Here is a 12,050-nt window from a genome sequence, read left to right as displayed (position 1 = left end):
GGCAGGTCACCACCACCTCACTGGGGACAGGCAGGTCACTGTCACTTCACCAGGCACAGGCAGGTCACCGTCACTTCACCTGGGACAGGCAGGTCACCGTCACCTCACCAGGCACAAGCAGGTCACCACCACCTCACCAGGGACGGGCAGGTCACTGTCACCTCACCAGGGACAGGCAGGTCACCACCACTTCACCAGGCACAGGCAGGTCACCATCACTTCACCAGGGACAGACAGGTCACTGTCACCTCACTGGGGACAGGCAGGTCACCGTCACTTCACCAGGCACAGGCAGGTCACCGTCACTTCACCAGGGACAGGCAGGTCACTGTCACCTCACTGGGGACAGGCAGGTCACTGTCACTTCACCAGGCACAGGCAGGTCACCGTCACTTCACCAGGGACAGGCAGGTCACTGTCACCTCACCAGGGAAAGGCAGGTCACCGTTACTTCACCAAGGACAGGCAGGTCACCACCACTTCACCAGGGACAGGCAGGTCACCATCACCCCAGCAGGGACAGGCAGGTCACCGTCACTTCACCAGGGACAGGCGGGTCACCATCACCTCAGCAGGGACAGGCAGGTCACCGTCACTTCACCGGTAGCTCACAGGGGTTGCAGATATGACAAAAGAACCACATGCCAGATTCACTGGGGGGTTGCCTATGTATTACCTACATATTGGAGCAGCCAGATTGCGGCTCATGAACCGGTGTCCACCGAGCCATCGGGGAAGGCCCCGGATGAGGAGGCAGCTCTGGCTGGAGGGAGAGCCCGGCCGGTCCCTTGTCGTCCCCTGTCACCGTGTGCTGGTCCCTCCGCTGTGCCCTGTGTCCCCGTGTTGGAGCAGGGCCGGACCTCAGGTACCTGTAGGCAGGTGCAGCTCTAAACCAGGGTGAGGACCGTGACAAAGCTCATGTCAAAAGGCAGAAAGGTCTGAGCGTCAGGAGTTGGAAAGCAGAGCTCAGGAAGCTTTCGTGGCCGCGCTGCCGCTGCCCGGTGCACCCAGCACACGCCGTGGCCCAGCACACCGTCCTCAGCTCTCCCCCTGCACTCCCACTGGTTCTAACGGATCACTGTGCTATTGTGTGGTTTGATTGTGCTGACAGTTACATGCCACTGTTCCCGTAATAACTATTTTTCTTCTTTGTTCAAATGAAATTTCTAATGACACGTGTGATGGGTTGTTTTAATTCTTTTCCCTCTCCAAATCCACCTTCCTGTTGCAATGCATGATGGGCAGGCTCAATATTGTGCATGACACCCGCTACAAGTGTTGGTAGGTGCCAGCTTTGTTTCTTGATTATCTTAAACCTGTGGTGCAGCTCACGGACCCTCAAAATCCACTGCTAGATGTTAACGTATAGCTCCCGTGCCAATCCATCTCCCCCAGCCTCCTGCACTAACACCTGTCAATTAAATGCAGCCGTTTGATTTAATTGACAAGGACACATAGACGTCGTTAATTTTGTATAGCAGTCGTTTGAATTGCACATTGCTCCTTGGTGGATTTTGATTGGACTATGAGTTCCAGTGTGTAGAAACTATCTCGTGTTAAATAAAGACTGTATCTTACTATAGCCACGTAGACGTATAGTGTCCTTCAACAACGTTAATTTCTGTTTGCAGTAAATATTTGGGTTGAATTTTTTAAAGACAAAACCTTGTAAATATAAGGGCATTTAAAGATTCTTCCGTTGGTTTTTGTATTGAAATGGTTAAGCTTGTTTGTGTCGATTTTCCTGATTTGATGGTAACAAGCATTTTCCTCTTTTTGTCTCCTCCGTCCCCCTTCTCCCCGGAATGTGTCCCGCTTGGCTCTGTGGTTGCATGTCACGCTGGCAATGGTGTCTCGGGCTTCTCGCTGCCGTCAATCCCATGCTCGGTGGTCCTGCCACGTCTCGCTCTGGTTCCCATTCTGCTCCACTCTTCCGTATGTTCGCTTATATGATTTTCCTTCCGAAAGTTCCCATGGTGCACGGTGCTACGCCAGCCACTGTGTCTGCAGCAACAACATCTGCCACAAGTGTTCCCTTCGCTGCAACAGCCACAGCCAACCAGGTTTGCTAATTTACAGCTTTGTTCCTTACAGACAACTTGAAATTGGTGCTTTTAATGAGCATGGGGGTTTTGATTTTACCTCTTGTTGGCCTACACATTCTCTCCAGGACTGGCAGCACAGCTTAATAAGCCTTTATCCGTGCTCAAAAGGTGCTGCAGTTCCATTTCTGGTGCTAAAAATAGTTGGTAATAGCGTTTCTGATTCAGTCTCAGCATTTATGGGCCGTGCTGCTTAATTCTGCTCTCAGAGATGTACAGAGGAAGGGATAATACACAGAGCCCATTCTTTATTTCTATTCCTGTGAAGCCGACAGCTCCTTTTAGTGCAGAACTGCGGTGAAAGGCAGAAAAGCCGTGTGCAGAGGGGCTGCAGGAGCAGGATTTCGCAGTCTGAACATGTTCCGACTCCTCTTCCAAGGGCAAAACAAAAATGGTTGAGCACAGGCCACTCCGAAACTTCTTTTACACCTCTGTTTCAGTTGTGGTTCTGCTAGGAGAGGGCTCGTTACTTGCTGCGCTTGACGGACTTAAGAAAACATCCATTAGACCCTGTTTCTAAATAGCTGCCCTCATTGTGGCCACCTTTGGATGTATTACAAGAAGAAAAGGGTAATGCTTTGCTAGTAAGTGATTAAAAAGTGCCCCCAGAAAAGGCGGGGACGGTGCTGTGCAGCCGAGCACCCGCAGAGCCGCACGCACAGCTGCAGTGCGCCGGGGCACGCGGCCTTTTGATCCTGCTGGGCTGTCAAAAATGCTGATTTCCATAGTGTGTCTGCTTGAAAATGCAACAAGCAAAAACTTCCTAAATACCCTCTTGTTCTTATAAAAAACAATTAAAAAATTAGATTTCCTAGGAAGTTTAAATTGCCTGAGTCGTGAAACTGCCGGTTCTGGTGCAAGACACGGGTGTTATTTGCAGCTCAGTGGGAAGCACGCGTGCCTTTTAGAGCAGAGAGCCAGACCTTATGTTCTGGGGCTGGATGTCAGCGTCGAGGCTGGCTGGACGCAGTCAGCTCCCTGCATTGCTGGAGCGGCTCCCGAAGCCATTTCTGATGCCCTGCTTTCTCTCAAAAGTATCCCAAAAATCGCACTATTGCAGTGATAGATAGGCGTGCGCATCCTGGGTCTCAAAAGTGACCTGGATATTTTACCATTCCAAAAAATAGGCAGGTTAGTCTACTTAGCAAGTAGTGCTTTCTGCTCTTGGGAAGTGTTTGCCTAATGACCATGTCACTCGCAGATTTAAACTAGTGCGAGAACTACTTTGTCTTTTGGAAAGCTAGGACAGCCTCTGCATATGTGTCTCCTAAGCCAGCAACCACCTCTGTGCCCAAACTGTCTTGATATTGTCATTGATTGCACCATACAGTTAATTATACTGTCTCTGTGTCCTCTCTAAGTCCAGAGAGTTGTGAGAACAAGCCACAGGAAACATCATTATTCTTTAAAATCGTCTCTGTCTAAATAACCTTGCACTTTCCCAAATAGTTAATAGGGAAACTTTCTGTTGTAGAATCTGATCATTTCATGCATATCCTCCCTGGAGCCTCATAACGCAGTGAAGTACTGCAGCCAAACCTTAATATATACATATATTACAAATATATGTATATGCTACGTGAGCAATGCTGAAATTATTCAATGCCACACGTGCGTGCATGCCCAAGGTCTGGAGATCTGGCCCTTCATCCTCACTGGCTGGTGTTGAAGGTCCCTGGCGCGTCTCCGCGGCGGGGGCAGCAGCCCGTCCTGCACAACAACGTGGTACGAGAGCTTCGTTCTGCTTGGAGCCCCTTTCTGTGCCAGCTGGCCATGCTGCAGCTGTGTGGAGCTGCCGGGGAGGAGAGGGCACGAGGGTGGAAGAGCCGACACCAGCACCTGGAAGGGACTTGGTTCAGAAGAACCCTCCCTGTCCCCTCTCTGCGCGCACCGCCAGGGCAGCTCAGCCTCGGTACCTGCCAGGAACACCAGGCCTTGCAAGTGCAACACCCGTTCGTGATGGTACAAATTGGCTTTGTGTCGGGTGTCCCAGCACGTGTCCCTGCACCTCTTTGCTCCTTCCAGCTGGACTTGTGGTCCTGTCTGTAGCACAAGGTCCCTCGTGGTTCCCCCAACACCTGCTGTCCCCAGCGCTGTCCCCAGCGCTGTCCCTCGAGGGCAGACCCACCCGCACCTGGGGAAGGACAGCAGTTTGTCGCAGTTTGTCGCTTGTGCTGCTGCTCAGATACTCTGCTTCTAGTCGTCTTTTGTTTCCAATGGGAAATGGAGTTGATGGGGCACATTGAGAGAACCCTGGAGTAAATTCTGTTTGGGCAGATGAACATTTGAGGACTGTTCCACCGCTCTGGGGAGTCTGAGCTGCGAAGTGATGAGCGCGATGCCTGCGGGGGCCGGGGAGGGAGCAGGAGGCTCTGCCTAGCTCGGCTAAGCCTGGCTCGGCTCTGCTCAGCTCAGCTGAGCCTGGCTCGGCTCTGCTCAGCTCGGCTGAGCCTGGCTCAGTTCGGCTCTGCTCAGCTCGGCTGAGCCTGGCTCGGCTCTGCTCAGCTCGGCTGAGCCTGGCTCGGCTCTGCTCAGCTCGGCTAAGCCTTGCTCAGCTCGGCTCTGTTCAGCTCGGCTAAGCCTGGCTCAGCTCGGCTCTGCTCAGCTCGGCTCTGCTCGGCTCAGCTAAGCCTGGCTCGGCTCGGCCCAGCTCCGCTCCACCGCAGGTTTCACCAGCCCTGAAAGCCGAGCTCAGGGCACCTTAGGTTTGGCATTTTGAAACGGAGGCAGTGAGAGCAGTGAAGGCTTCACCGCAGCAGACTGAAACGAGGCCACCGTGGAGCTGTAGCATTTTAATGATACACTGAAAGCACAGGATTTTGTGTAGGCCAACAAAAAGGGCTATTTTCAATTACTGCACTGCATGACTTTTGTAGATTTTAACTTCTCTTACTTCCTAAACAACCAATAATACTTATTTATATTTGTCGGGTAGTACTTAACACAGTGTTTCCCAGTTTTAAATTGCTATTGTAGCACTTCAGTTGACTTTAACTTATAGTTACAATATAAAATCCACCAACTCACAGCTGATCCTCACTTTTCCAAACTGGTGTTCTGTAACAAAATGCTGTGTCTCTGGGTCGGCTCATTGCACGTGTTATTCATTGTTTACGTTTCTTACCTATAGATACCCATAATATCTGCCGAACATCTGACTAGCCACAAGTATGTTACACAGATGTAGACATTTTGTCATCAAACAGTAAGTTCCCAACGTGTTGTTGCTTGCAGCTTTCTCACCTGTCTGTGTGCAGAATTTGCCTTTGCGGGGACTGAATGTTTGTATTTTCTAAGCAAACCGATGAGCTCTGGGGGGGCTCTGACCCCAGAGCAGGGATCCCGCAGCCAGCAGTGGCCACCGCAGCCCGCGTGTTGGACCAGGGTCCCTGGTAGTTTGTACAGACAGAAGGAACGTATTGCACGTATGGATAAACTGCTGGAGAGCGGAGTCAGAGAGGCTAGAATCAGAGCTTTACGTTTGTTTGTGAAGGATGACGGCCCCAGCGCTGATGTGAGCCAGCTCCAGTGGGGGATGCTTTTAGAAAGAGCTCATTTGGTATCCCCACGTTTGCAAAGCCAGCATCTCTGGAAACACAGGTTCAGCCCGGTTCCCTGGAGCACAGGCTGGCACGTTCCGATGCATGATGTATTTTCCTGGTGTGGGTGACAGGACCAGGAGAGGTCCCGCCCGCGCTGTGCCTGCCGTCGTTAAGGCCACATCCATGCCCTGGGACAGCGTCACTGGTGTCACCGCTCGCTCCCGCGTGTGCTTGGGCTGTGTTTTGTGTGGAGTGCCCAGGCCGTAATGAACTGCTGCTTAGGGCGAGGATCAGCTGGTGTGCCGCGGTGGGTTTGTGATAACAGGCACTTTGGCACGGCTGCGGTGACGCTGCTGCGGTGACATGGCTGCGGTGACACTGCCGGCCTCCCTGTGCAGGGCACAGGGACAGGGCTGTCCCCAGGCTGGGGACACGCGAGGGGGAGGAGGAATCGCTCTCTAGAGCTGTGACAGGCGATAGAGACCAGAGAGACAGCTGCGCTAGGTGGGCAGTTCAGTAGGAAAAGTCCCCTTGGGAACATGGGTCCCGGATTTCCAGGGACATGCAAGTGCCCCTCGGGTCTGGGTTGGGCTCCCGGGTTTTCGGGCAGCGCGAGGGGCCCAGGGCAGCGCTCACACCGCACGGGGGTCCCCACAGTCTGAGTCGGCGCTGCCGGTGTGTTGTGCGTTGGGTGTCAGTGCCGCGGGGACATCCCAAGGGAAACCCCGCGGGGTGGGTGCGGCTGCCCCCTCCTCCCTGGCACAGGGTGAACTTTGGGCTGACGTGGTGCCAACCGGAGGTTATGGCTGTGTTGGAAATGCTTTCTCTCCTTTCCTTTCTAGATCATAACTAAGGAGAACAGGACAGTGTGTTTGGCTGGAGAAGAGGGCAAGCTCATTAGCCATAATGTATATATCGTCCCGCAACACTCGGAACTCCCTCAGCAGTAAGACGTCACACATTGCATGTTAACGAGACGAAATGAGAACTCGGAAATCCACTGCACACTGTTGCCTATATACTTTGTACATTTAATTGATATTTGTGCTGAGGTGATCTTATCGTCTAAAACCTACACCATGGTCTATCTTTTCTAGCACAGCAGTATGCATATGGATTCGAATATGCATATGGAGTGTGTTTGCTACATAATCATGTATGTCACGTTGAAAAGACAGGCGATGATGTAACCATAAATCTATTATGTATTGGTACGTCTGTAGACCAAGATATAATTTTTTAAAGTAAGTTTATTTCTTTCAAGGTTTACAAATAACAAAGGTGCACCTTGTATTTAAAATTGCCATTATAGATGAGAGCGTGCATGCACAGTAATTTTTGTTTAAAAGTAATATTTTTAATGTACTAGATTGTAAGAAGTGGTAAGAGAGGTATCTGACAGAGATGAATGTGCCAAGCAAAACCACAACTGTGTATATTTTAAAGCACATCAATGGCTTTAAGTACCACGTTGTTAAGGATTCTCATGAAGTGCCATAGACTGTACATCCCGTTCGAGTATTATTTCCGCAGTGTTACTTTCAGAACCACGTTTTCACTCGCTTTAGTAGTACCGAGCAGTCAAAGGGCACCGTTCTGTTTCAAACCAAAGCTGTCTCAGAAATGGCCGCGGCTCGGGCTGCGCCGCGCAGCGCAGGATGGGCCCTCCAGCCGCGCGGGGGCACCGGCCCGACCTATAGATCCGCTCTCTTAAGGCATTGTAGTGTAGTATTTATGCATATTTTACTGTATAACGCGATAGACGAAAGGGAAAAGCCATTTCTGAGACACAGTAACTAATGTTTGAGGAACTTCTTTTGCTTCTATTTATGGCCTCTGTCAAAGTCAAAAGGACTATAAATGTTTTGCAGAGATGGGTTTCGCTTTTACTTCACCAGTCACGCGTTACGTGGTGACTCTAAACAAAGACGAACGAAGCACTGACATCAGATGCATGACAAACCAAAACGTGAAAAACGGAGATGTTAATTAGCGTAGAAATCGGGTGGGTTAAATACTTGGGTGAGTTTTATATGTGATTTTTTCTGTTCAGATTAACTGCTTATAGCCTTAGAAAGCCTTTACAAACTAAAACAGAACAATAGATGTGCATTGAAGTTTGGGGCGCGGGTCGATCCGCGGGGGGGCGCTGCGGCGGGGCCTGCTGTGTCGGCACGGGGGGAGCGGCGCGCTCGGTTGTACGACCCGCCGGACCCCGCCGGACCCCGCCGGACCCCGCCGGCCCCGCCTGGAGAGACCTTAGTGCGAGGGTGACGTGTGATCGTACTGATTGTACTGTACATCTAGTAAAGCCTTAGATTATTACATTACGGGTTAAAACCCATACCAATGTAATTTCAATCGTGTTAAGAAAGTATAGGTGACTTCACATGTTATTGTAGTTACTTAACATTATAGGATATTACTTACTTTTCTTTTTAAAAGTGTAGCTTTTCTTTCTTCCATTTATTAGCTCGTGTTCGTTTTCTGTTACCGATGAACACCGGTTCAGTTCGTAGAACTTTGTTTATTAGCGTTGACCGATGACTTTTTCAAAATCAACAGAGTAGTTTTCTTCATAACGTACTCAGTTTTGAATTTACATGTAGTGTCGTATGAATATTCGTATTCCTGTTACCGAAATGATTTCTATTTTACTGATTTAATATGACAATGTAAGAATGTCAGTCATTGTTAGTTCTTGTCTAGTTTTCATTCAAAGAACAAAGATCTTTTATATGGATATCTTATATAATCATTGCTAAGTAAGAAGTTAAGTTGTTGCTATCGCAACAATCCTGGCAGACAATTGAGTAATATTTTGATGATTTATTTTGTTTGTAATTAGTTATTATGAGAAAATCTAGTTCCTAGATATTAGAATAAAATTTATTTTCTACTGTATCCATTTCAAATGTTAAAATATTGTTTAAATATTTTTTGAAATCCCTGAATATCAGGCCTTGTTATAAATAAGCTGCATAATCAATAGATCAAGGGACTTTTTGTTGATAATCCAAATACTCAAAGTTTACGTAACCAGAGTTGTAGTGTGCGTGTGCAAACTCTCGGGGGTTGATTATGCTGCAGTTGAGCATGTGGGAACGTAGAGAGAGAAGGTTGACTTTTTGCACTTCTGTATATAGTCAAAAAAGAGAGAAACCTGTATAATAGTAAGATCTTATTTTGAATAAAAATGTCTATAATTACAAGGAGTTTTGTTAAGGCTAATAAATGACAGGCTGAACAAAATTGCTTGCAAAAGTGGCACAGAGTTAGCACTCCATACCCTCCAGAAGGTTGCTTTGCTTTATGTGGACAGCTTGTAGTTTGCCAGGATCCCTCAGCTGGAAGAGGCGCCATCCTTCCGAGATCTCGTGACTGACAGAGCTCCGCCGGCTCCGATCTGCCTGGGAACACCCACAGACGGGAGAAAAGCCAAAAAAAGGAACAAAATATAGCAGGTACTTCAGAGCATGGAGGTGAAACCATGGTCAGGTATTCCTACATTACTCAAAAACTACTGCATGTTTAAAGTATCAGAAATATATTAGAGATATATGCTATTCAAACCGGTTTCTGACAAGTTCAGTGGTTTATTGTTCACAAAAAAAGATTCTTCAAAACCAATGCTGACTTTCACAACAGAGTTGAATCGTGGACAGGCAAACCAGACGGCACACCGTAGCTGTGCTCGTGCTGTGGTTCTTTTGATCGCTGTAGTGGGCCTGTTCTTTTAGCAGGTGAAAGAGGGAACACCGGGGTCATTTTACCATTTCAATGGGAAGTTCCAGCACCCTTGTCGTGGTCGATGCCAAAGCGAACGGAGACGCGGGGGGGCCGTGACGTGACCCCATCCCCGGCGCCCGCACCGAGTTCCAATGCCGCTGCACTTAGTGCGACCCGCGACTTTCATCTGCTCAAAGGACAGACGTGCTTGGGTTTACTCTTATGTAATCACAGACTTACTTTTGCTTGTAGTTGCTCCAAATTATGTACTCTGTCCTGGGCTGCCATTTGTTTTTATGCTTATTTTATTATTACTGCTATAGTTGACCTTGCTGTATGGAAAAAATAAAGTGAAAATGCCCTAATAAAAACTCTCTTAGTTACGTTTTTTCTGTTTCAGGTGAAAAATGGCACCGCTTTTATACACATTTTTCATTTTATCTGCATGCTTGTTTGACTGAAGGGACAGAATTTGTTTGTGCAAAAAAACCTGGTACTGGGGTTTTTTCTTCAACACTGCGTGGTATGTTCAATATACAGGATATATATTGAGCGTGCTCCGTAGACATGATGTTATTGTTGAATCCAGAGGATGAATATGAACCACGGAGCGGCAGTGGCAGCAGCTCCAGCACCCCTGGGACCGGGAGCCCCCGGCCACATCGCTCCCATAATCACGGTTATTGACCAGCGCATCTCAGGCTGAGGTTGGAAAAGGGAACATCCAAAGGTGTTTGCCAGCGGGATTCGGGGTGTCCCGCGTTCGTTAGCACAGCCCGAGAGCCCAAGAGCTGCGGTTCAGGGGCCGCTTTTGTTGAGTTCCCCTCATTTCTCAGCCCCGTTCTGCCAGCCCAGCGCCCGGCTCGTTCGCACCACGTCTGTATCGGTGCTCGCGATGGCACCACTGTTTTAATTCACCGTCACATTAGCTGCTAAGTGAAAGGAAAGAGTGTCAAGCAGCACAAGTGCTCTAAATTAGCAAAAATAACACGACTTTATTTTCCTCTCTGACCTGTGAAGAAGGCCATGGAGGTTCTGCAGTTGATCAGAGCCCTGACAGCTGCTCCTGGCCCAAGCTGGGCAGAGGCTGCTGGTGGCACTGGGGGTCCTACGGAGGTCCGTGTCCCCATAGGAGGTCCATGTCCCCACGGGAGGTCCATGTGCCCACAGGTCCATGTCCCCGCAGGTCCGTGTCCCCACGGGAGGTCGGTGTCCCCGCAAGTCCATGTCCTCACAGGAGGTCCGTGTCCCCACGGGAGGTCCATGTCCCCACAGGTCCGTGTCCCCGCAGGTCGGTGTCCCCGGCCCCTCCACCGCAGCGGGTCGGGCCGGGCGGTGCGGGGCTCGGGTGCGGAGCTGCGGCTCTGCCGGCCCCGCGGCTCCCGCCGGGAGCTGAGAGCATCGAACCCGCCGGTGCTGCGGGAACCACGAGAAGGAGCTGCTGCCAAAGCGGGAAGGCGGGGGCACCTCGCCGGCCGGGCTGGGGTGTGACAGCCGCGGGAGCAGTGACAACGGCAGGAACAGTGACAGCCGCGGGAGCAGTGACAGCGGCAGGAACGGTGACAGCCGCGGGAGCAGTCACAGCCGCGGGAGCAGTGACAGCGGCAGGAACAGTGACAGCCGCGGGAGCAGTGACAACCGCGGGAGAAGTCACAACCGCGGGAACAGTCACAACCACGGGAACAGTCACAGCCGCGGGAACAGTCACAACCGCGGGAGCAGTCACAACTGTGGTGGCTGTTAAAACCAAAATAAAAGAACTTTGTTCAGAGGGACCCACGTTTGTCTGCAGCTGAGACGCTTTCTGAGGTGAGGAGAGATCCGCAGCCTTTGGGAAGGAGGAGCAGAAACCTGAGAGGGAGTTTTAATCGCTTTTGACGTGTGATGAGAGCATGGAACGGCATCAAGAGGAGAGAAACAGTAATTCTGAGGGTCTTTTTGCACACATTTATTAGGTGTAATTAAAAAAGCCTGTTGCTTGCCCCAACCGAGCCGCTCACACACTTCCTGTGGTGCCGGCAGCAGCACCGCACGGCACCGCGGTGCCCTGTGCTGCGGATGGTGCCGGGTCCCGCTCGGCTCTGCCCTCGGCAGCACCGGGGCACGCAGCGACACGCGGGGCCGGGGACAGCGACACGGCCACCCGAGCCCCCGCCGTGCGGGGGACACTGAACCCGCAGCAGCAGCGGCTCCTGCAGCGCCCGAGCTCCCGGAAAGCGCCTGGAGAAGCGCACAGGTGCTGCGGTGGTGCTGAGCGGGGCGGGGGCGAATGGGGATCAGCTGGGGGTGAAGGGCCGGGGGAGCCGGGGCTGCAGGAGGGACACTTGTGGTCCGTGGCTGTGCAGGTAGGAACTGGGTGCTGCTGGGCAGGGTTGGGTTGGGGTCCCAGGGGAGATGCTGCAGGAGGTGGCTCGGCTGCAGCCCTGGAGGGGTTTTCGGGGGGCTTTGCCCCGGTGCTGCTGGCGCTGGCCGGGGTGTCCTGGGCAGGTCAGCCCGGCCGAGGTCCCGCCCAGCCCGCGGGTTCTGGCTGGCGGTGCGGAGCGGTGCGGGGGCTGCGGTGCTGGGGCTGCGGTACCGTGGGGTTCCCGGGTTGCGGCTGTGAGAGCGGCTGAAGAGCGGGATGTAACGGGCCCTGCTGCCGCTCCAAGGAGTGCGGGGGGGCTGGAGCTCCTGCAGC

General features: G+C 51.4%; 1 protein-coding gene across 10 annotated transcripts in view; it reads left to right on the top strand.

The window, feature by feature from the left end:
- MBNL1 (muscleblind like splicing regulator 1) overlaps positions 1–9,744 on the top strand; it is a 77,556-nt gene extending 67,812 nt beyond the window's left edge. For 6 of the 10 annotated variants that reach the window (XM_065844571.2, XM_065844581.2, XM_065844570.2 and 3 more), the window contains 4 exons: positions 1,246–1,281; positions 1,969–2,063; positions 5,233–5,307; positions 6,487–9,744. In XM_065844571.2, coding sequence (XP_065700643.1) covers positions 1,246–1,281; positions 1,969–2,063; positions 5,233–5,289 — 188 coding nt within the window. In that variant the 3' untranslated portion in view covers positions 5,290–5,307; positions 6,487–9,744. The remainder of the gene's footprint in view (positions 1–1,245; positions 1,282–1,968; positions 2,064–5,232; positions 5,308–6,486) is intronic. The other 4 variants (XM_065844578.2, XM_065844576.2, XM_065844580.2 and 1 more) reach the window with 2 other exon arrangements.
- Positions 9,745–12,050: the final 2,306 nt, after the last annotated feature.

The sequence above is a fragment of the Patagioenas fasciata genome, chromosome 9 (assembly GCF_037038585.1).
Source record: "Patagioenas fasciata isolate bPatFas1 chromosome 9, bPatFas1.hap1, whole genome shotgun sequence".
Taxonomy (NCBI): domain Eukaryota; kingdom Metazoa; phylum Chordata; class Aves; order Columbiformes; family Columbidae; genus Patagioenas; species Patagioenas fasciata.
The sequence above is the reverse complement of the archived record's forward strand: the minus strand, read 5'-3'. Positions and strand labels throughout refer to the sequence as shown.